This window comes from Cherax quadricarinatus, chromosome 82 (genome assembly GCF_038502225.1).
Source record: "Cherax quadricarinatus isolate ZL_2023a chromosome 82, ASM3850222v1, whole genome shotgun sequence".
Lineage (NCBI taxonomy): Eukaryota > Metazoa > Arthropoda > Malacostraca > Decapoda > Parastacidae > Cherax > Cherax quadricarinatus.
In genome coordinates, this window is record NC_091373.1 from 8,696,314 (window position 1) to 8,722,190 (window position 25,877).

Below are 25,877 nucleotides of genomic sequence, written 5' to 3' on the forward strand. Positions count from 1 at the left end.
ACTGGCACTGGGTGGTGCATGAGTTAGTATGGGGGGCTGGCACTGGGTGGTGCATGAATGATTAATGGGGGACTGGCACTGGGTGGATTCAAAAGGGATGACATTGAGAGGGTGGTGAATGGGTGATACTGGATGGGTGGTGACGGTGTGGTAGAGGGTGGGAGGTGACAGGGCGGCAGTGGGTGGGCAGTGATGGTGTGTCGGGTGGGCGTGAGGGGCGGCCAGAGATGGTGTAAGGAGGGGGGGCGGTACAGCTGCAAATGCTGCTCTGCAGTCAGTGTGCCTCTGGAAGCCGTGTTGAGCGTGACAGCCACCCAGCCTGCGCTATCGTTAAACCAACCCCTCAGGACAATACATTTTCCCCTCTAAACCACAACTAATGATGGACTTTTGATGACTTCTTTTCTCATTCTCTGCCTTATACACACAGTTGTATGAATATACTCCATATGTATACTTCTCGCTCCTAACATGGACTGTTAAGCTTAGAAAAAAACTTGTCAGAATAGCGTGAACTGTGTGGAAGAAACAGTTTGTTTTCAATATATACATTACTGATACTGATTTGAGAATATTTACGACTTGTGGTACTTACAAGTGTTGCAACAAGAATTGCTAGTGTTGCAGAAGCCTTGGTAGTGTTGCACGAGCCTTGGATGAAGGCTGTGGGTTGTGATGTTGCAATGATTTGTAGATAACAGGAAGTGTGTATGTGTATTTGTGTGTGCTCCTAGGACTACTCAGTGCTGCTGCAGATGTTGCTGCTGCTGTTGCTGTTGCTGCTGCGGCCGCTACACCTCACTGAATGAAATGCTTACACAAGAAAGGTAAGCTCCCTTACCTATATATATTTTACCAATGTATAATTTCCGCCTGTATGAGTAACCAGTAACCAGTGACCCAGTTCTCATCTATCAGTCCCTCTTCAGCAACCACTGAATTTTTCAAAGCAATCGATCACTTAGTTATAATATGGTATAACAGTAATGATCAAGCAAAGTGATTGCTTATAAGAACACCCAATGAACATTTTTTTTAAAGGATTTCCTTATGGATTTCAATAACGTTGGTCACCTGAATGATTTCTGCCTCTCATGATTTTTTTTGTACGAACCAGATGGTTATTGGACATTTTACGAATGACCTCATACTTACGAAAGGAGATTTCAGAAGACGTTTCCATTCGTTCTAGAGCGTTATCAAGTCATAACAGTTGTGATTTAATGATTGTTCAGCACGGACTTGAACGCTGTGTAAAGTTCCTTTTTTTAAGAACGATTTTTTATGAATTGTTTCAGCCATGGTACTGTCAGTTGTGAATTGTTTCAGGCTCGGTATTTTAGTTGTTAATTGTTCCAGATTTGGTATTGTCAGTTGCGTATTATTCCACACTCGGTATTGTTAGTTGTAAATTGTTCCAGCCACGGTATTGTGGACTAGTTGTGAATTGTTTCAGCCATGAGTTAGTTTTGAATTGTTCTTGACACTGTATTGTGGGTTAGTTGTGAATTGTTCCAACCGCAGTATTGTGGGTTAGTTGTAAATTGTTCCAACCACAGTATTGCGGGCTAGTTGTGAATTGTTCCAACCACAATATTGTGGGTTAGTTATGAATTGTTCCAACCACAATATTGTGGGTTAGTTGTGAATTATTCCAACCACAGTATTGTGGGTTAGTTGTGAAATTTTCCAACCACAGTATTGTGGGCTAGTTGTGAACTGTTCCAACCACAGTACTGTGGATTAGTTGTGAATTGTTCCAACCACAGTATTGTGGGTTAGTTGTGAACTGCTCCAACCACAGTATTGTGGGTTAGTTGTGAATTGTTACAATCACTGTATTGTGGATTAGTTGTGAATTGTTCCAGCCACTGTGTTGTGGGTTAGTTATTACAGGAACTTGGTACATATATACCGACATAATACAACAAAGTCACATGTGTAGCACTCGAGTTCTTACCTAAAACCGTTTCGTTCACTTGGAGCTTTGCCACTTAAAGTGACAAAGTTCCCAGTGAGAGAAACGCTTCCGTAATCAAATACTTTATTTTTACGATTCACTCACCGCGAGTTCAACCCCCGCCAGTACCGTGGTTTGGTATGTTAGATTTAAATGGCATCGAATACACTAGGGAAGTGCATACAGTAAACCTGTACATCGCTAGTTAAGAATACTTTAACCCTTAAAAAACAGGTTTAAACGCTGTATAAATAGACTGAGAATTATACCCCTCGGAGTTTCAGGTTTAACTACAGTGTAGTGTCAGCAGGGTGAATAAGGGAGAAAAGGAAGAATAACTACGGAGAGTTATTAACCCAGGGAAACTTGAAAGCCAAGCAGTGTGGTTTGGGGTCTCTTAAGTACTCTTCTCCAGGATGCGACCTACGAAAGCCGATAAACTCTAGGGTTTGGGGAGAGTAACCCTCATGTTCCGACAGGCCCGGGAATCCGTTTGACTGTGAGATGAATATAATCTTGCTGAAGAAAAGAGGTGAACGAACTACTTCACAGTAAGACAAATGCGGTATTGATACTAACGAATACCGCGTCCCTCTCTTACCAACTACTGGCGAAGCTGTCCAGCGATACACCAGCGGCTGACCCGGTGTTATGGTCTGATGTTATTACAGCAGAGTCACGGCAGTGGATCACGGCTTCACTAGTGGGAAATACAAGTCAGTGTACAGTGACACCTACAATTCACAGCTAACCCACAAGCTAAGATAATTAGATGACATTTCCGTCTATTCTTGACTATAAATCCAGCCCTTATGTTTCCATTTGTTGTGGTTAGATGTGATTTCGCTAGTGATTTATGAGCGACGATGATACAGTGATTTGCGGTGTGAAATTTCAACAGCTGCAGTGGAAAGATAATAGCTCTAGCAGTGATACAATAGATCTAACAGTGATACAATAGATCTAGCAGTGATAAAATAGCAATGATAAAATAGAGGTGGTGCTAATACAATAAATTTAGTGAGATAATAGCACACCCATACATCGTCTGAAGATGAACCAACAAATCATCTCATGTGACAGATTTATTCAAGAATGTGCCTTGATGCTGAGGAAATAAACCTTGAGAGCTCATTCAAGACACGTGCTTTTGTAAGCTCGATCCTCCGCCCGCTAATCAAGAAAAAGACACACTGGCTTCCAGGCTCTTTTACCTCAAGTCCTCAAGTGGAAGCTCCACCAAGGCGTACATAGAAACACAACACTGAGCTCTAATCAAGGAACATGGCCAAGCTCACTCTTCAGCATAAACCTCACACTTAAGTGTAATCCTTAACATGATACATCTACCACTTGAGCGCGTCTTAAAATAATAGAACGCACACTTAAGGAGTAAGCATTAGCCAGTCAAGTTTCAATTTGCTATGCGACCTAATTTTTGCAAAGTGAAAGTGTACAGAGTTTTTTCTTATTTGCATTTCAGTGGCGAGTGTTGAGCGACAGACTTTATTCGGTTATTGAGAATTCTGGCGTCTTAGCGGCCAGAAAATGTAGTTTTTCAGTGGTTGAAGGCTTTCAGTGGCGATAGATAGTGTTTCAGTGGCGACAGATGTTTCAGTGGCGATAGATGTTTCAGTGGCGAGAGATAGGGTTTCAGTGGCGATAGATAGTGTTTCAGTGGAGATAGATAATGTTTCAGTGACGATAGATAGTGTTTCAGTGGCGTTAGATGTTTCAGTGGCGATAGATAGTGCTTTAGTGGCGACAGTGTTTTCACTGATTGAGATAGATGGTGTTTTAGTTTACAAATAGAGCGCTTCGTTGGCGATAGACAGTGCTTAAGTAAGCTACAACAGAATGTTTTAGATGCGATAGATAGTATTTCAGTAGTCTTAGTGTTTCAGCCACGATAGATGGTATTTTAATGGCGATAGACAGTATTTCAGGGGAGAGACAATATCTCAAAAAGGCGAGAAGATGAATTTCAGGAACTACTAAAAAAACCATTAAAGGAAACTGTAATTAAAACGTTTCAGGATAATCATATTTCAGTAGACGTACAGGGATAGTCTAAAGATCCTCTAGTAGACAGCTTTTACCTAGGAAGCTTCCTAAAGCTCTACACATAGCCTTTGGTATAGCTCTAAAGCTCTACACATCGAAAGTACATTAATAAAGCTCTACACATCGAAAGTACACTAATAAAGCTCTAGACAGAGAGAAAAATCCCTTGATAAAGCTCTACGTGGAAACAAACATACCTATTACCGAGTAATAGATTATATTCTGATAGATTATATACCGAGTAATAGATTATATTCTGATAGATTATATACTGAGTGATAGATTATATTATGAGAAATAAATTATATATCAAGTAATAAATTATATTCAGAATAATCGATTAGAATTTGTGTTACAGATCTTATAACGACTTACAGATTATATATCGAGTTATGGAACAATACAATAGTGTACTACAGTAGCAATTTTAAAAATGTGTATTAATACAACTAATTTTAGGCGATTTATTCGAATGCAATATTGTATTATTTCTAGTATTATTTTTTGACTATGGTTCATTACTGTATTCACGGGGTAAGCACTAAACCCGCAGGGATAAAAAAGCGCATAGGGAGTGGAAGGCACTTTGGCTTGATCCAAGGAGGTGGAGGGTTGTTTCAATTCCTAGGATCAAGAGCCGATATTATCACAGTGATGGTACACTTTTCAGGTGTTGGAACAAATAATATGTGATGGCACAAATAAGTGGTGGAACAATTATTAAGTGTTACAATAATTATTAAGTTTGGGAACAATTATGTAATGGATTATTTTAATTAGGTAACTGAGCTATGGAACAATTATTAAGTGATGGAAAAATAAATATGCGACTGAACAATTAAGTGATTGAGCAATTAAGTGATGGAACAATTAAGTGAGTGATACTGGCATCGTCCCCTGTCTTAATATAACAGTGATGGAACAATGAATATAACAGTGATGGAACAATGAATGTAACAGTGATGGAACAATGAATATCACAGTGATGGAACAATGAATATAAGTGATGAAACAGTGAATATAGCAGTGATGGAACAATGAATGTAACAGATGGAAAATTAATATAATAGTGATGGAACAATGAATATAACAGTGATGGAACAATGAATGTAACAGTGAAGGAACAATGAATATAACAGTGATTTAATAATGAATATAACAGTGATGGAACAATGAATATAACAGTGATGGAACAATTAATATAACAGTGATTTAATAATGAGTATAACAGTGATGGAACAATGAATATAACAGTGATAGAACAATGAATATAACAGTGGTGGAATAATCAATATAAAGTGATGGAACAATCAATATAAGAGTGATGGAACAAATTTTCATATCAGTGTTTGATGAAAGATCATCAGTCAGTTACAGAATAAACATTTTGAAAGTGATGTACTGGGACTGTGACACACTGTTGGAACAAAGATTATGAGACAATTATGGAACAAATTATGTCCCTATGCTGGAGACAATGATGATAAAATGATGGAATTGTTTATGACAGGGTAATGGAGGATATGACAGTATGATGGAGGGACTGGTGTTACAATGATGGAACTGGAAATGACAGGGTAACAGAAGATTAATTGAATGTTTAAGTGAGAAAATGGTGATACAGTAACTGATCTGATTACAAGACAGTAATAAGACAGAGATCATGACACTGAAGGAATTTTGTGTTAAAGATCCTACGAGCTTTTCTTTCTGAATAACAGTAAAAAAAAAGGTCCGTGTATGCTGTTTAGAATGCTCTGTGGACGCTGTATGGAATGCTCTGTGGACGCTGTATGGAATGCTCTGTGGATGCTGAATGGAATGCTCTGTGGACGCTGTATGAAATGCTCTGTGGATGCTGAATGGAATGCTCTGTGGATGCTGTATAAAATGCTCCGTGGATGCTGTATGCCGTCATCACATCTCATCTGATACCCATCTAAGGATATTAGATTTAATTCCTTGATTTCTTCCTCACTGTTCCACGCTCTCACTTCCAAAATCAGTCTAGTTGCAAACCTCTGGACCTTCTCCAAGGTCTGGTCATGGTTTTTCGGATGCGTTTTCTCTAATAACGTTTAATATTCTAAAAGAAACCTCAAATACATCTTGTAAAGTGGATGTACTGAAGTACATGAAAGCAATTCTAAGATTTGCTTCCCTTGCGGTATGTTCTGTGTACTAATTTCGTCCATACTATTTAATTCTTTGTATCTAGTTTTCTTAAATTGTCTCCGATTTGCATGACTGTGTAGTTGTGTTGATAGATCTTTATTAATTAATATTTTAAACATCACTGCAGCCTGTGCAAGTCGGTTGTTGTAGGATGTCCTCTTAATCTAGTGCTCTTAAGTTGTTCATTAATGTTATGCAAACGCAAAACAATGATACATAGCATCTGATTCCCTTTTTAGATCATATGATTATATTGATTGAAAGGAGTGCATGTCTCAGCACACAATAGAGCGAGAAACTAATGTGAAGGACCTGGGAGTGATAATATCAGAGGATCTCACCTTCAAAGACCACAACAATGTATCTATCTCATCTGCTAGAAAAAAATGATAGGATGGATAATGAGAACCTTCAAAACTAGGAACGCCAAGCCCATGATAGATTCTCTTCAAATCGCTTGCTCTCTCTACACTGGAATACTACTGTACACTAACTGCCCCCTTCAAAGCAGGCGAAATTGCTGACCTGGAGAATTTACAGAGAACTTTCACGGCACTCATAAGTACAATAAAGCACCAAAATTACTATGAACGGTTGAAGTCCCTTGATCTGTATTCCCTGGAACGCAGGCAAGAAAGATACATGATAATATACACTTGGAAAATTCTAGAGGGATTAGTACTAAACCTACACACGAAAATCACTTCCTACGAAAGCAGACGACTAGGCATGAAATGCAACATTCGCCAGTGAAAAGCAGGGGCGGCACAAGTACAAAAAGAGATTAGCATACATAAGGGTGATTAACAATAGACCCCTGGTCGTCTTCAAGAAAACGCTGGACAGACACCTAGTCAGTACCTGATCAGCCAGGCTGTGGTTCGTACGTCGGTTTATGTGCAGCCAGCAGTAACAGTCTGGTTGATCAGACCCTGATCCAACACGAGTCCTGGTTTCAGACCGGGCCGCGGGGGCGTTGACCCCCGAAACCCTCTCCACGTAAACTCCAGGTATACATACAGAGATATATGTCTCAGTGTATACACCACCGAAAGGAGTATATCTCTCAGTTTATATACACCGAGAGGAGTATATCTCTCAGTTTATATGCACCAAGAGGTTATGTATCTCTGCGTATGTATAGCCAGAGAGGTGTGTCTTTGTGTATATTAGCCGAAAGGTGTGTATCTCTGTGTACGTACACCGAAAGGAGTGAATTTCTGTAATTAATTTGATAAACTAATTTAATAATTTAAAATAATTAAATAAATAATTTAATTCTTTTCCAAGAATTTAAAATTTTCTTAATTTTATAACGTGTTGGGGGACTGCGATATAATCACCCTCGTGTAACAGACAGAACTGAAATCTAACGTCATGTAACCTTGTATATATAGTTTCTCTGACACAGTTTGCCGCTGTTTCTCCTTGAGTATTGTTTAAGCAGAGGGCAGAGGAGACATTACAAATATATTGCAACACATTGTCAAAAAATGGTACGTCTCTGTCCTTATATTATTTGTAGTACACACAAACATGAAACTTATCCTGTACTACGGTAAATTACTGTTCTGATCCAACTGTGTTTCGCGGGTTGTCATATCTTGTGCTTTCTTCCCCCCACCACCCACCCTTTTAACTCTATATCATCGGCTTTGCTGATTCCTGGTTTCCAGGATGCGATCATACCCTCTCCTGAAACCCGAGAACATGTGGTATTGTGTAAATTAATTGGCAGAGGAGTAGTTGTTATCCTGCTATCATGGCTGTTGTGTTTAGTAAATACTGTACTTACATGCTGTCGGAATGCAGACACACAGACAAGGACACAGACACAGACACAGACAGAGACACAGACACAGACACAGACACAGACACACGCACACACACACACACACACACACACACACACACACACACACACACACACACACACACACACACACACACACACACACACACAAACAAACAAACACACACATACGCATATATACACATATACATATTGATATAGATATATATGTTTGTGTTTATAGCAATCAGGGTCAGGAGTTTGATCAGGGGAAGTGGACAGACAAGGACACAGACACAGGGACAAGGACACAGACAAGGACACAGACACAGACACAGACACAGACACACACACACACACACACACACACACACACACACACACACACACACACACACACACAAACAAACAAACACACACATACGCATATATACACATATACATATTGATATAGATATATATATTTGTGTTTATAGCAATCAGGGTCAGGAGTTTGATCAGGGGAAGTGGAGTGGAGGATGGGTACCTTAACAACCCATCACGAGCACCTAGGCACTGCTTTTGAAGGGAGTGTAATGTGTAATATAACGAAGAGGCAGTAATATCATAGCAGTGATGACAGCGCTAAGCGACCATAACGGGGATTACCATCCTACCCTGTATATTACACAGACCTGCTTCGTACTCTTGGGTTATATTCTCTGGCCTTAAAGCTAAAGGCACAACGTATGCAAATGGCGAGATTTAACAGGTTTGCTCAGACTATTGAGCTTGGATGTAAGATAGTTTCAGATCCCTTCCACCCAATATTGGAAAATCTAGCCGATTGGGGGAATTTCAGTGATAAAAGAGATGTATATTTTGTCCGGCTCCATTCTAAAGTTACGTGATGAAGGATATTAAATAATAATCCAAAAAAGATGTTTGGGAACTAGCGGGGGTTCTTGTGTTTACGCCATGTAATGAATGCAGAAATAATCACAATTTTTACCCTTTCAGTTTCGATTGAAGAGGGTAGAGTAAAAGACAACTCATTTTCACTGTGGTTACCTTCAGGTAACGTATCCAAGAGCAGTACTGTACTTGTCACAGGACAGCTACGTCAGGTGAACCTCGGATAAGACATTCGGTGACGTGACCATCTGGAAGAGAGACTAATGATATAAGAATTACTGGAAATGTCTGCCGATCCAGGGGAAACGTTTGAAAGTGTAGAACTCTCAGCGTTCTTTCCGAATAAGACACAATATGTGGTTTATGGTAACTATTTATTGAAAAAGTCTCAGTAAATGTTACAAACTACATTTATCACCTCGCTTCACGCCCCTTTCCGGCGACCACTGCTTCCCACCCCCTACTTATTACTACCACTACTTGTATTACTACAACTTTCACTACCATCATTACTTCTACCACTACTGCTTCTCCATTTCCTCCTTTCTCCCTCTCTGTCCCTTCCTTCTCCCCCTCACCTATATATACTGGCTCCCTCACCGTCGTGTATTAGTGTGACTTGTAAATGGTCCAAGTTGTACCGAAATGTCGTCATAAGCTTCTCTCTCTCCTATAAGCGGGTTATTTGTGTATTTTGCCTTATTCACAGCACCCTTCTACCTCGCCCACTTCTGTGCTTTCGTATGTATGTTTACCCATGACTCAAGGTGCATATACATTAATTTTCCAGTGATGTATATTAATACCAAGCTACGTGAGTCATTTTCTTTTAAGTTATCCTTGAAACATTGTCTCTATATATAAACGTTATTTTTCAAGGTATTTAGGAAATTTTAATTTTTTTGGCAAAGTTTTACTGTCTTTTCTCATTAATTAGCGAATTTATACAACAGTGTATTAATTTGTGCTCCATCTTAACATATTTTTTGCATAATTTCATTGTCTTTTTTTGTAAACATATTATGATTTTATTAATATATTAATTTATACGCTTGCTTTCTTGTATTTTTTTTTAGCTCTTCTTATTTCAGTTTTAATATTTTAGTCTAAATCTTTCCTCCCAAGATTCCAAAATTTTCCTTAATAATTATTTATTCACCTTTATATTTATATAATATTCAGTAAATTTATATTTGCATGACTTTTTATTAAAGTAAAAACAATATAATTCTCTCGGGCTAATAATTTCTGCGTTACTTAATTCTTCATTTTTTTATAAGAAATGTTTGAGATTCGAACCCAAGTTAGAACATCCGCTAATCCTATGATATAACCACTGAACTTTGATGGCTACAACCCTTAAGGGAGGTTCCTTGATGATGGTGAGGGGCTCTTGATCTACGGAATTGGATCTGTGCTCCAGTTCCCTGAATTAAGCGTGAATACCTTCCATTCCTCCCCCCCCCAAAGGTGCTCTATAATCCTACGAGTTTAGCCCTTCCCCATGATCATAATAATAATAATAATAATAATAATAATAATAATAATAATAATAATAATAATAATAATAATAATAATAATAATAATAATAATTTGAAGGCTACAATAATAGTGCCAACCTTCACCCTCGGTGCTTAGAGAAGAGGGTTTGAGCAAGCTACAACACAGAATTGAATCCCACCCTTTTACTGTAAATAATTACAGTCGGATATTATGATTCTTCTGTATAAATTGATTTCTTATCGGATTCCTTTATGACGACTGTTGATGCTCACATGAATAATAATAATAATATTACTACTACTACTACTACTAATAATAATAATAATGATAATAATAATAATAACAGGTACATGATACAACATATACAGACCATAGCTGACATCTGTGACTTACTATAGAGAAAGCACCTGGGTATGCAAAGCATTTCGGGCAAATTAGGTTAATTTTGTCCCGAGGATGCGACTCACATCAGTTGACTAACACCCAAGTACCTATTTACTGCTAGGTGAATAGGGACAGTAGGTGTCTCAAGGAAACACCCTAATGTTTCGAAATGTACCGGGAATCGAACTACGGACCTCAATGTGTGAGCTGAGTGCGCTACCAACCGAGCTACCGGACACCCCAAAATTAAAGAAATAAGAACTGATGAGAAGAATATGGAAAAGTAAATGAAAGCGAAGACGAGGAGTAAGGTAATAATGAGAGTAATAATGATAATTAGTTTAAAAGAGCTAAAACACACATATAAGATAAAAACAAATATATGGAAACTAATTAGAAACGGGTAAAAATGTTAAACGAGAACAATTTAATAAAAAAGGAGTAATATACGAAAAAAAGGATAAAGTTGGCAATTACAGCAGCATGAAAACTGACAGTGAGGTCAGATCGACAGGACAGAGATAAATAACATCGACTTAATAAGTGAGGCGGCGCATCGACTTGCATTCTTCCTTCCAGAGAGCAAATTCTCCTTTTTCCTCTTCTCTTACCACCATTTCTTCAGTCTATCGTCTTGCCTCACCTCCCTTTCCTTGTCTCTCTCTCTCCACTGCGTTGAAAAACATATTTGGGTTAGCGTTATTTTTGTGGGTGTTTGAATATATTAATTTTCATCTCTCTCCTTATTTCTCGCTCTTATCTCCTAATATCTCTCTTTCGTTCGTTAAAGAGAAAACAAAAACAGAGACTAAAATTTTGCATTTTAAGCTTTTAAGACTCCAATAATCTGTCAATGTAGAAAGTAACTGCAGAGTCTTAAGAATGGATCTTTGAGGAATCCGACATATTTTTTTATGGATCCTCAAGAATTATACCCAAATAGCGTTCTGCCTACAATGATGAAGGAAATTCACAGGTTGTGGAACAATCTGCTGAGCAATATTTTGCTCTATGAAGAGCTTTATCTACAGGATGGGAAACACTGTCGTAATTACAACTTGCTATGCAATGAGTGACTTTTCTTCGACAAGGTCATCAGCTGAGACCCAGTTTTCTGAACATGAGATGGTGGAGAGGAGCAGACTCTCTACTTTCTTGAGATCAATATTACTATGTAAATAACAGTCTTGAAGATCTAAGAGAGGATGTTCACCAGGATGCGATCTTTCTGAATAAGTCACATGCACAACAGCTGGGTATCTTTATTGATGAAATGTTTTACCTACGGCTTCGTCAGCCAAATACAGAGGAGAATGTATTGCAGGCAGCAGGAGTAGTGGCGATGTAAAGGTGATATAATCAGCCCATCAACTTTGGAGAAATATATTTTGAGGTGGTCAGTCCCTCAGCCTGTAGAAAAGTTCAGCTCCATGGTCTGGAACGATATGAAGCTGAAGCATGAGAATGGAGTCTTAAATACTGGGGAAGTTGAGGTGGAAGATCTCGAAGACGTTGCAGGGAAAAGGGGATCACTAGCAGAAGCAAGACGGCAAGAATTGTGGAACACTGCAGCAAACCTATTGGCCCATGCTAGGCAAGTCCAGCTGGACTCCAACCCTTCTCCCCAAAACTATTAGTTAAGCTATACGATCTTCATAACACATTTAAAGAGTAACCACAAAGTGAGAGGCAGGTGAGGTTATCGTGTAATACAAGCACTTATTACAACTTTTAAGATGACAGTGGGAAGATAATCATCTCTACTCTGATTTCAAGGTAGGGCTTTAGCACTTCACCTTCAGAAAAAGAAAATATTGAACAAGAGAATTCGAGGAGCGTGGAAAGGAGAACGATTTAGATTACAGAGATATCTGAGAAAACTTCAACAGTGATAGAAGTCTTTGCAGGGCAGATGCTTGCTACTTGAAGGAAGCTGGGAATGCGAGACTCGTTGAATTGTACAAGAAAGTTAAGAAATCTGACACGAGGAGAGAAAGAAAGCGCGAGAGAAAAGGGGAAAGTGAAAGAGATGGCCAGAGGGGTGAAGAGAGTGAGAGGAGGAGGAGGAGGAGGAGGGGAACGAACAGAAATAATGTTGCGTCACAGTAATTACATGGGGTCGGTGGGCCACCCTGGGGATTCTGCTAAAACCATGTCAGAAATTTAATCTAATGAGCCGAGTTTACATACCTAGCAATGAACCTGTGGCTAGACAGTCGACCAAACAAAACATTCTCTGTTATGAAGTCTAAATTATGATACTAAATAAAGGAATAAATTTTTCTTACATGAACACTCGGAACACCCCAACATTACTGTCCTGATAGAAACAGCCAAACACCGTTAATAATCATTTAATTAATTTTTTCACAACTACAGAGCAAATTTCTATTATAACAATGTTCTGCTTTATGAAGAGCTCTATTATTGACCTGATAAAGCTCTATATTAAAAGTAAACATGGTTAAAATGAAAGCTTGTTACGAACCTGTGATTTTCTTCTTTACTGACGGCAGTAAGTCTTTATATCTAAAAATAATCCCTAAAGATCGTTCTTACCTGAAAAGTAACTGTGAAGTCCTGTATGATAATTATTTACGTAGTTGTCTTTGAAGACAGAAAAATAGCGATAATAAATTAACGTTATTTTCATCAGATATCGTGATACCCATTAAAACTTCTTTTATCTATCTTATTCCTGAACTCTTTCATCTTCTATAAGTCTCCCCAATTTACTTTCGTCACCTGCATTCTCTCCCCTCTTCTCTCTTTAATTTTCTCCTGCCTCCGACTCTCCGTTTTCTCTATCTCACTCCTCTCCATCTTTCATCTTCCCTTGTCCCTCTCCATAGTTTATCATCTCTCCTCCCTCACTCTTCCTCCCACCCCGAGGGAGAGTGTGCCAGAGCTGAGAGTAGTTAGGTACCCGTCCCGACGCCTTTGGCTGTGATCGCTTCTGTGAGTCTAATACCGAATGACATGCACCTTCCAAGCCTGGGAGTTCAGCACTGCTGGCAGGACCTGTGCCTTGTAAAGCCAACACGTTGCTAAGTCTTGAAGAAATTGTAAAGTGTTACAGGTTCTTAACACCTTTTTGAGGTTTAATTATTAGAATTATTAGAATTATCATTATTAATAAAATATTGTATAATTAAATTTATAATTTCTATTTTAATGTGATGTATGTATGTATATCTCTTATGCATATATATACTATTTCAACGTTTGTGCCTCTCGATGTTCTAGACACCAAGAGGCGTATGTATGTATGTATGTATGTATGTATGTATGTATGTATGTATGTATGTATGTATGTATGTATGTATGTATGTATGTATGTATGTATGTATGTGTATGTGTGTGTGCGTGTGTGTCAGTGTATATATACCGAAAGTTGTTTATCTCGCTGTGTAAATACCATGATCTTTCATTTTTAATACCTATTTTAGTTATTCAAGTTCTCTATAATGGCGGTGTATAGGTGATATACAGCCTTAAAGACCCTTAAGTAGTCGATTGACTTTTAACGTAACTAATCAACCAATGAGACTAAGAAAATGTGAGAAAAAAGAACAAGACAAATCCAGAAGAAAGAAAATGATAAGGAGTTTGTGTTGACAAAAGATATGTCTTGTGCTGCACAGTCGCTTGTTGTTTGTTTAAAAAAAAATAAGAATAAATTGATAACAGTTAAATAAATAGAGGGAAGAGAACAGGAAGAGACCAAAAAAAGAGCAAGAAGACATATGTCACAACCCTTCCCAAACGACCCCCAGATATTCCGAGTTAATTGTAAAATTACAGGGTTTATCCTTCTGTAAAAGGAGCAGAATAAAAGCAATGAAAAGGTAAATAAAAAAGGAGAAGGGGAAGAAGCTGAACAGACTAGAGTAAGAAAAAGATAAGGAGAAATTAAAACGTAGTATGTTAGATAAAAGGTCACATGTGCAACTAATGTTACATTGTATTGTGCCAATGTTTCAATGTTACATTTTATTGTGTCAATGTTTCACTCCCCAGGAGCGGTGTCAAGCTCTTGGAGAGCGAAACGTTGCAGTAATGTATCACATTAGTTGCGTATGTGTCTCTTTACCTAATATATTGTTAATTCTATCATCATTATTACAAGAACGAACTGGAAGTAGAAAGAAAAAAAAATTAGAGAAGTAGCAGAATAAGAGAAAAATATGAAGCACAGGGCGGCAGAAGAAGAAGTAAGAATCAGAAGCAAAGCATATAAGAAGGAAAGAAAAACACACACAAAAAAAAAAAAAAAATGTGGAAAGCTAGAACTCAGAGAAGAGGGGAAAAGCTTTTATCAGCAGGTGAGGAAGGGAAATAAAATGCCACAAGCTCCCAGAATATCCTCAGCCTTACACCACTGAAGATGCCACCAGGAACTGTCCCAGAAAAAAAACACTACCAAGACGAAGTAGAACAAGAATAATAAAAGAAGAAATGACAAAAAAGGAAATATAGTAGGAGAATGATACAGAGAATGATGATAGAAGTGAGAAGAAGAGGAGGAGGAGGAGGAGGAGGCAAGAACCTGGAAGGAGATAAGAAGATTCCTTAATACTATGTAAATCAGCCTGTGCTTCAAGCTTCTGGGACAGGCATGTGGTTCGAATCCCTGGGAACGTCAACAGAATACAAAAATTCAAATAAATTTGTCTTCATTTTTCTCAGTTCAGGCGAGTAATTCTGTGCTTAAACAAAAAATAGCCAAAAAAAAAAAAAAAATTCCTCCACTATCCTCGTCTCATTTTCAGTGAGCTTCGAGAATTTATATTGCGACATTCTTATGATTCATTTCCATTTGTTGGTCATCCAGTTTATGAATCTGAGAATCAGTGTCTCATGGCCTGGTCTGGGACCTGGACTCCTGGTTAGGCAGGCTGTTGCTGCATGCAGTCCATCATAAGCATCATACCCAGGCTAATCATTAATTTCTATTACATTTCTATTGGATAGGCTTGGGGTTACTAGCCGTTTGCTGGGAGCAAAGGGCTAGTAACCCCTTCTCCTGTATATATTGCTATATTTAAAGGGAGAAACTTTAGTTTTTTTCTTCTGGGCCACCCTGCCACGGTGGGATATGGCCGGTTATATGAATATGTATATATATATATATATATATATATATATATATATATATATATATATATATATATATATATATATATATATATATATAAGCAAAACAACCACTGTGGTTGTTTTGCATAGTTTAAAATCACCTGTTTACTGTGATCTTATTGCATATATATATATATATATATATATATATATATATATATATATATATATATATATATATATATATATATATATATATATATATATATATATATATATATATATATATATTCGTCACCTGGCAATCAGCACTTTGGGTCGCCTTCTTTGGCTTTGGAAACATTGACGAAACAGTTTTTACATCCTTTGAATAGCTTCATTATGTTGCGAAGAGAGATGTAGCGTAGTTGTCCGAGCAGAACCTCTCCAGCACTGACTGATGCACGACCTGAACCTCTCCAGCACTGACTGATGCACGACCTGAACCTCTCCAGCACTGACTGATGCACGACCTGAACCTCTCCAGCACTGACTGATGCACGACCTGAACCTCTCCAGCACTGACTGATGCACGACCTGAACCTCTCCAGCACTGACTGATGCACGACCTGAACCTCTCCAGCACTGACTGATGCACGACCTGAACCTCTCCAGCACTGACTGATGCACGACCTGAACCTCTCCAGCACTGACTGATGCACGACCTGAACCTCTCCAGCACTGACTGATGCACGACCTGCACCTCTCCAGCACTGACTGATGCACGACCTGAACCTCTCCAGCACTGACTGATGCACGACCTGAACCTCTCCAGCACTGACTGATGCACGACCTGAACCTCTCCAGCACTGACTGATGCACGACCTGAACCTCTCCAGCACTGACTGTTGCACGACCTGAACCTCTCCAGCACTGACTGATGCACGACCTGCACCTCTCCAGCACTGACTGATGCACGACCTGCACCTCTCCAGCACTGACTGATGCACGACCTGAACCTCTCCAGCACTGACTGATGCACGACCTGAACCTCTCCAGCACTGACTGATGCACGACCTGAACCTCTCCAGCACTGACTGATGCACGACCTGAACCTCTCCAGCACTGACTGATGCACGACCTGAACCTCTCCAGCACTGACTGATGCACGACCTGAACCTCTCCAGCACTGACTGATGCACGACCTGAACCTCTCCAGCACTGACTGATGCACGACCTGAACCTCTCCAGCACTGACTGATGCACGACCTGAACCTCTCCAGCACTGACTGATGCACGACCTGAACCTCTCCAGCACTGACTGATGCACGACCTGAACCTCTCCAGCACTGACTGATGCACGACCTGAACCTCTCCAGCACTGACTGATGCACGACCTGAACCTCTCCAGCACTGACTGATGCACGACCTGAACCTCTCCAGCACTGACTGATGCACGACCTGAACCTCTCCAGCACTGACTGATGCACGACCTGAACCTCTCCAGCACTGACTGATGCACGACCTGAACCTCTCCAGCACTGACTGATGCACGACCTGAACCTCTCCAGCACTGACTGATGCACGACCTGAACCTCTCCAGCACTGACTGATGCACGACCTGAACCTCTCCAGCACTGACTGATGCACGACCTGAACCTCTCCAGCACTGACTGATGCACGACCTGAACCTCTCCAGCACTGACTGATGCACGACCTGAACCTCTCCAGCACTGACTGATGCACGACCTGAACCTCTCCAGCACTGACTGATGCACGACCTGAACCTCTCCAGCACTGACTGATGCACGACCTGAACCTCTCCAGCACTGACTGATGCACGACCTGAACCTCTCCAGCACTGACTGATGCACGACCTGAACCTCTCCAGCACTGACTGATGCACGACCTGAACCTCTCCAGCACTGACTGATGCACGACCTGCACTTGTGTTGTTTCTCGAGTCATATCACAAATATATTTGGGAGGGAAATTCAAACTGATCTTCTTTAACATTTAGATGTTAATGAAATCCCATTTATAATAAATTCTGAGTTATTGTCTAAGAACAACAATGACTTAAGAAATCGTAATGACACGATTGCAAATAAACCATACCCCCGGCCGGGATTGAACCCGCGGTCATAGAGTCTCAAAACTCCAGCCCGTCGCGCTAACCACTAGACCAGCTAGCCACAATAAGATTCATCCAACTAGGTATATTTCTACACCATAGGAAGGTTAGCACAGGCACCTCTGTGACCACAAATGCAAGTTTTTACAGACGAATCTTCAGCTAGCGTGGCCGTGACGAACTCTAGCTCAAGTCCCTTCACTGCCGTCAACATGACTTAGTTGGATGAATCTTATTGTGGCTAGCTGGTCTAGTGGTTAGCGCGACGGGCTGGAGTTTTGAGACTCTATGACCGCGGGTTCAATCCCGGCCGGGGGTATGGTTTAAGAACAACAATATTTGGGGGAACATGCAGGAGCTATATAAAAAATTGTTACAACTATAGCCATAATTTTTAAAAGGGTGGGGCGGTAAGCCAGCGGAAGGCCTCGGCCAGATGACCAAAAGCTCCAATGGCGGGTCATCATATGACTAAGATCAGCGTCAGGAAACACTTGTTTTCTGGCAAACTTTACCTAACCTAACATGCATGATTTTTTTTTTAATCTATCACTCTATGAATTTTAAAAAAGACATTATGAGATGAGGGAACGAAATACCCCTAAAAAGAGATCTACCTCCATGTTTAATATATATTTCATGTTTATATATATGTGAGAGGGGGGGGGACAAAAATATTGGTGGGCTTTAAGTCCCCAAAAAATACATTTTGTTGCAGATGACAACAAATAATGGTCTTCAACTGTTACATTAGAACATATGAAAAGAGTAGCATTGAACTATTGGCTCAGTCTGGGCAGGTCCTTCTCAAACCCAGCCCTTCTCTTCAAAGCTAACTTCCATCACTCTTGTTTCCTTCACTCATCTACAACTCTAATTTCAAAACATATCTTAAATATATTTTTTCTAAATCCGAATATATCCATCTTGAATCCTTTACTTTCAGTAATTTCTCTGATATTCTCAGCAACTTATTTATATCTACTTTATTTACTTATAACTTTCATTTACGTGCACAAACAACCCGCACATAAAAGAGAGAAGCTTACGACGACGTTTCGGTCCGACTTGGACCATTGACAAAGTCACACTGTGTGAGTTTGTCAGTGGTGCAAGTCGGACCGAAACGTCGTCGTAAGCTTCTCTCTTTTATGTGCGGGTTATTTGTGTATTGTTCCAGTCACGGTATTGTGCCTTTTTGTTATTCATTTACGTGCTTCTCTCATAACTTCTCTTATTCTGCGCCTTTCCAGAGGAAAGATTCCTTGTACACTGGATTAATTTTATCCTCCTCTGTTTTATTCTTTCGTGCATTTATATCCATTCTGTAATATGGAGATCAGAAATGAATCGTGCAATCTAATGATGTGTAAATCTTTATGATGTTTGTTGCTGGCAAGACATCTATTGAATGAATAATGGTAAAAGCTAGTTTTTTTTATGTGTCACCCTTAGTGGTAATTTCTTTTTTCACTTTTATTTTTATTTAAAACTGTTGAATTAGCCAAATGCGATTCAAAACATGTGTCACAATACTGAAGGATAATTTTTTTTAGGGAAAATGAATAATTAAAAATACCATTGATATAAAAGTTAAATGCTGTTTTTCTACGATTTTTTTTTTGCCAATGTCCGTAGCCTGATAAGGTTCCCAATCAGCTCATAAAAATATATATGGAAGCTTGTGAGTATAACATCGAATTTAAAAGTTGTTATAAAAGTTAGGTAATAGAGAAAAGCAAATAACTATAACAAATATTATCCATTGTGAGAGCATCGGTTGTGAAATCATCTGACAGGAATGTCAGTAACATTCTCCATGCGATGCATGTTAATTGTCAGTTTTTAATTATAAGCCTCACCTGCAGTAATATATACCACGAAGAAACAGACACATGGTGCAGAACAAACTTTTACTGGGACAACGTTTCGTTCTGTGTAAACCTTTGTCAAGTCATGAAAGGATAAATCTCTAAACAGAGTTAAACGTAGGTCCAGTAAAAGTTTGATCATCACTGTATATCTTCACTTGACAACTGCAGTTAATTCCCCATCCTGGTTCCATACATGTCGTGTTTGAGTTACGGGTATTTACTTCTGAACCTCATGTTGAGATAAGACCTGCTTTGATGCAAACCACTAATCAGATTATAGGTAAGATATATATATATCTAGCTATAGGAATGTTTCTCCTTGCACGGGATGAAGCGACTAGACGATGATCTGGTGGGTATTGTACATTAAATCCTATCCATACACATGTATAATAAACATTGGTCAGTGGAATAAACAAGCCTAACTGGAGCAAATAAAACAAAAATAATATATATATATTATATATATATATATATATATATATATATATATATATATATATATATATATATATATATATATATATATATATATATATTAACCTCATACTCAGTCTGCTGAAGAAAGTCTCTGTCAGAGACCGAAATATACAGTGCTCATCTATGCTTCTGTTTTCTCTCTGTGTGATGCTCGTGTGTTCATAGTATTGTAAACTTACCCTCGTCTTTAAGAATGACCTTACATTGTACCTGTGTCGTGTGTGTATATGCTCTTATGTAGCCCTCATGCTGTATTCTTTTTGATACTGTGAACACAAATGCTTTCACCGAGACATCTTTCATTTCTCTGTGAGTCGAAATTTCTTGAAATGTAAAACAAATATTCGTGTCCTTGGTACACACACACACACACACACACACACACACACACACACACACACACACACACACACACACACACACACACACACACACACACACACACACACACACACACACATTTCTTAAGCTTTAGAGCGGTCAGGAAGTTGAATTACCTAGACAGGGAAGTAGTAGAGGCGGGATTCGTACATAATTTTAAGGATATGACAGAACTGACGCAGCCAGGAGAAAGTGAACCCAGTAAAGTTCACTGAACAGGAAGGCCCAGAAGCTGAGACTCGACCCGTGCAGTCATAATTAGGAGAGTACGATTAGGTGTGTATTCACTCACACAGATGTACTCACATCCTCACACTCACACACATCGACACCCACCCACACACATTCACACACACACCCACATACACACACACACACACTCCAAGAGCCACGAATCGACCCCTGCAATCACAAATAGGCGAGTGCACATACACACATGCACGCACATTCTCTTTCTCTCTCGTTTGCATGCTATAATCCCCTTCTCTGGTGATAAACACGCTTGCGTGTTACGGTTCTGCTAATTTCTTTTTTTACAGAATTCTCCAACTGGCGACACTGACCGTCTTACAAGAATTAAGGAACTACATTGCATCTATTTTTTATTGCCCCTTTATTAATCGTAAAAAAAGTCGCCTTCGAAATGCCTTTTGCACTTGTGGCACGAAGAATGTGACGGCCTTGCAGAATGTTGTTCCAAATCTGCGAGGGGAATTATTGCACGAGTCTGAGAGTGCCTCCTGAAATGTGAAAGTTTTTTTTTTAAGACCCTTCAAGGAAAGTGCCTTGTGGCAGGCGAAGGGCTCTTGATGCAAAGAGTTGGAGCTATCTTTACCAAATATTTGGGTTAAAGTTGATTATCTCCCAGTCCCCAAGCATCAGTTGACATTCTATTGGTTGAGTGCTTGCCCGTATACCACTACTACTAATACCACTACTACTACTACTATTAATAATAATAATAATAATAATAATAATAATAATAATAATAATAATAATAATAATAATAATAATAATACGCATTATAATTGTTTATTATTATTATTATTATTATTATTATTATTATTATTATTATTATTATTATTATTATTACCAGGAAAAAGTACTACATCCCCATCTCAACCCCTTCAGAAGCTTGTCAAGGAACCATAAATCAAAAGTAAAAGTAAAGTGCCTTCAGGAAAAGTCAATTTACACAAGGAAGAGGAGGAGGAGAAGGAGGGGGAGGGGGAGGGGGAGGGGGAGGGGGAGGGGGAGGGGGAGGGGGAGGGAGCATTAGCGTCATCAATCATACAAATGAACTGGTCTTATGGTCTTATAATAATAATTTATTATCATCATTATTATTATTATTAATTATGTAACTTCTAATAATTAGCTGATCGATTTAAACACAAATTGTCATGCTAATTCAACATTTAACTCCTACACTTTCGTAATTAACAGGAAGACACTCCAATGTTTATATATAAATATCACCAAGAGGTGTGTATCTCTCAGTGTATATACAATGAGAGGTAAGTATCTCTCGGTGTATATACATTGAGCGGTAGGTATCACTCATTGTAAATGTTCTGAGACGTAAGTATCTCTCGGTGTATATTCACTGAGAGGCAAGTATCACTCGGTGTATATACACCGAGAGGTATCACTCGGTGTAAATACATCGGGAGAAATATGTCTCACAGTGAATTTACACAGAGTTTCATTCCAGTTTTCGGACTAAAGCATTCTTAACTAGTGGGGAAAATGAGACAAACTTCCTCAGTGGCTATTGCATAGGTGATAGAATCTAAAGCCAATAAATCAACGAGCATTTTGCTCGTTTATATCAAAATTCTTCTCCAGTCGACTGCAGATCAAAGTAATCAACTCAAAGACATTAACCTCCTCAGTTGCACATTGCAAGTTTATTCTGCAAATAATTTCCATGAACAATATCAAAGGCAAACGCTGTTAAGAGCTACATTAAGATTAAATGGAGTGATATCAATATTTGCTTAAATAGTGAATCAAAGCCATCAAGTGATTGGGTAAAATAAATCGCACACAAGGTATACACAGAGAAGCGTGTATCTCTGAGCGTGTATACCATCAGAGGTATACATGTTGCAGGGAATATTCACCGAGGTGTGTGTGTACGTGTGTGTGTGTGTGTGTGTGTGTGTGTGTGTGTGTGTGTGTGTGTGTGTGTGTGTACGTGTGTGTGTGTGTGTGTGTGTGTGTGTGTGTGTGTGTGTCTCGTTTTATATACATACAATTTACGAGCTCCAGTTTTCTTGTTGCAGGCCTGGAGTGCAAGGTTGTTAATAAGAAACGACCAGTAAAGATTACACAATTATTATTATTATTATTATTATAATCAAAAAGAAGCGCTAAGCCACAAGGAAAGATTACACAAGAATTATTAAACAACTGAAGAATGGGGACTCAGGTGATATCACAGTATGCAAAACAACCAAAGTGAAAAAATTGTGAAAATCCAAGCAATATATGTATTGCATATGTTTACAATGTGCAGGGCATAAACATAGACCAGAATGATGATTAAGAGTAAAATTCAACTACAGAAAAGGATCAGTGGTAACAGTTAGATTGCTAACTTCATGCTAGAGGGCGGCTGGTTGGCTGGAGCGATTTCCACAAACGAGGTAATCGAGTCAAACTGCCAGCAAACTCCTGTCGCGTCAGAGCGCCACCAGACGATCTAAGGCCGCTTACCACCTCTTTATGCATGTACTAACTTGCACTTACAGCTGTAAAGAATGTCTACAGGACTTATGGTTGGTGGTCTTGCGTACATTTAATAAATAACCCGCTAATGCAACTCCTGCCAACCATCATCTTTTTCATTTACATCACCATTCCACGCCAGTTGACAGTCCATCAGAGGAAATCATCTCAAAGACATCAATCAGCATTTCAAGTTTCACAGTATAATTACATATTATGATATTTTTCCTGAATGTCAGGACAGGTAAACTGTTGTTAAAAAGCTACACTTTATTTATTTGTAATGCTCACATGTTTGTTTAAATAATGAATGACAGGCGTCAAGTGAATGACTATATTAATTCCTTAGCAAGGTATACACACCTCAGAGCGTTTATCTTCCAGTGCATATACCAAAAGGAATATGCTTGTCTCGGCATGTACACTGAGAGATGTGCCTCTCTCAGTGAATATACAAGCTGAGTTTACTTGATTCCCTATTCTAGAGATTAAGGAACTCTTGTTATTGATTTAGCATCCTTAGTTATGCACTCTGCAGGCGATTAGTTTTAAACCTAACAAATTAACTTAAATGTAAGGTTTTAATCTAAAGACTAACTTCCCCGTAGCAAACAGACGAAAGTCGGCTTGTGAATGGTGCTTCCTAGATAAAAAATAAGTAATCAGACGGTGAATAAGATTGTTATAGCTACGAGGAAAGACACACAAGACGAGTCTGGAGGATAATAAGCTGACAAGCGGATCTAAACACTCGTGTAGAGCTTTCACAAGTCATGGCTATATAAAGCTGAACCCTAAGCTTATTGTGCCTCATTTCTGTTATTTAGCAGTGAAAAGAAAGCTAGTCTTTGTTATAAGCGATGTTTCGCACAGGTTTGAGTCTTGATGAAACTCAGTCCTGTGGGAAACATTTCCTTATACCCACAAGCTCTTTTCTCAGCAAATTTTAGATTATGCGTGAATGAGAAACAAAACCAAAATACGAATGATAAAGGTAAAATAAGAAACAATGAACAATGAAAGGGAAATAAAATAACTGTCTCATTAAAAATCTAATTCACTATCACTAAATAAGGTTTTAATAATATAGGTTATCGTTAACACTTGAACAAATGGTGAAACGACGGTCGAGGTGGATTTTTACGGGCTTTCACACCAGTTCAGTGAACTGAAACCTCACTCTGTTGCTTGCTTTGTTAGGTCCTCTTTATATCCTCCTCTCCCCACAGCCACTATCCTCCCACTTTACCTACCTCTCTCCCTGCCTCTAGCCCTCCCTGCCACCCTCTCACTGCTATCTAACTCTCTTCCTCTCTACCTTCTCTCACTCTTTTCTACTTCTTTCTGTTCATGGTTTATTCACATTCTCTCTCTCTTTCTCTCTCTCTCTCTCTCTCTCTCTCTCTCTCTCTCTCTCTCTCTCTCTCTCTCTCTCTCTCTCTCTCTCTCTCTCTCTTTCTCTCTCTGTCCCCTCTCCTCTTCCGTCTTCTCTTCAGAGAAAAAATAAAAAAAATTCTCAGCTTGTGCTACGACTTTAAAACATTTCTTTAGGTAAAATTTAATAATGAGATCAAAATATTTAGACGTTTAAAAGCAAGAAGGTTTTCCAAGTAATGTTTACTGTAAGGATTTACTTGTCGTACTTCATTATTACCCCAGAGCTCAAAAACCACTCACTGCAAACTAGTTTTGTTATGGTAGATACTCGGCATTCTAGGATCGTGGATATACCGTATACCCATCCCAGGCTCGTTGATATCCGGTATATTCATCCTAGGATCGTGGATATCCGGTACATCCATCCCAGAATCATAGCTTTCCACTATCTAAATTCTAGAACCGTTGATACCTGGTATTTCCATCCCAGGATTGCGGGTACCTGGTATCTCCATTAAGGGGTCCGCGAGTTCTGGGAAGCTTCATCAAAGAACCAAGAAACCGTCCAGTCCACTCCAGGAGCCTCGTGTTTAACCCTGACACCAAATATTTAATCAAGCAATAAGCTTCTTCGCACATAAGACTTTTCTCCATAACTTCAAAAGCTCTGAAAAATCAAGGATGATTTTCATATTTTGTTTTAGTTACTAAACCATTTGAAGGATTTGTCGTTATGTAGAACGTAAAAACTGCTACGTGTGTTTCATATAGTGGTAGGCATTTTTTTTCTTTTGGTTAAGTTCCTCCTGTTTTTTTGGCCGATGGGTGAAGGGAGAAAAGGGCACGGAGATGGGGGATGGGGGCTACGAGGCGGAAATGTATAAAGGGAAATTTTTCGCCTTTAAATAAAAAGAATACACGAAAATACAAATACTACTCCTTAACTTTCTCTTCCAACTTTCTTCTTTGAGTCAGCTTTATTAATAATCTCTTCCGTTTCTCTCTCTTTCGTGTATTAGTTTTTTTTCCCTTTCTCTCGATAATAATCACTGAAAATAATAAAAATCA

The 25,877-nt window shown here is 39.0% G+C and overlaps 1 protein-coding gene across 4 annotated transcripts in view; it reads left to right on the top strand.

Annotated features, from left to right (window-relative positions):
• Nucleotides 1-266: 266 nt before the first annotated feature.
• LOC128702849 (opioid-binding protein/cell adhesion molecule homolog) overlaps nt 267-25,877 on the top strand; it is a 316,054-nt gene continuing 290,443 nt past the window's right edge. For all 4 annotated transcript variants that reach the window (XM_053797282.2, XM_053797283.2, XM_053797284.2 and 1 more), the window contains exon 1: nt 267-827. In XM_053797282.2, coding sequence (XP_053653257.2) covers nt 811-827 — 17 coding nt within the window. In that variant the 5' untranslated portion in view covers nt 267-810. The remainder of the gene's footprint in view (nt 828-25,877) is intronic.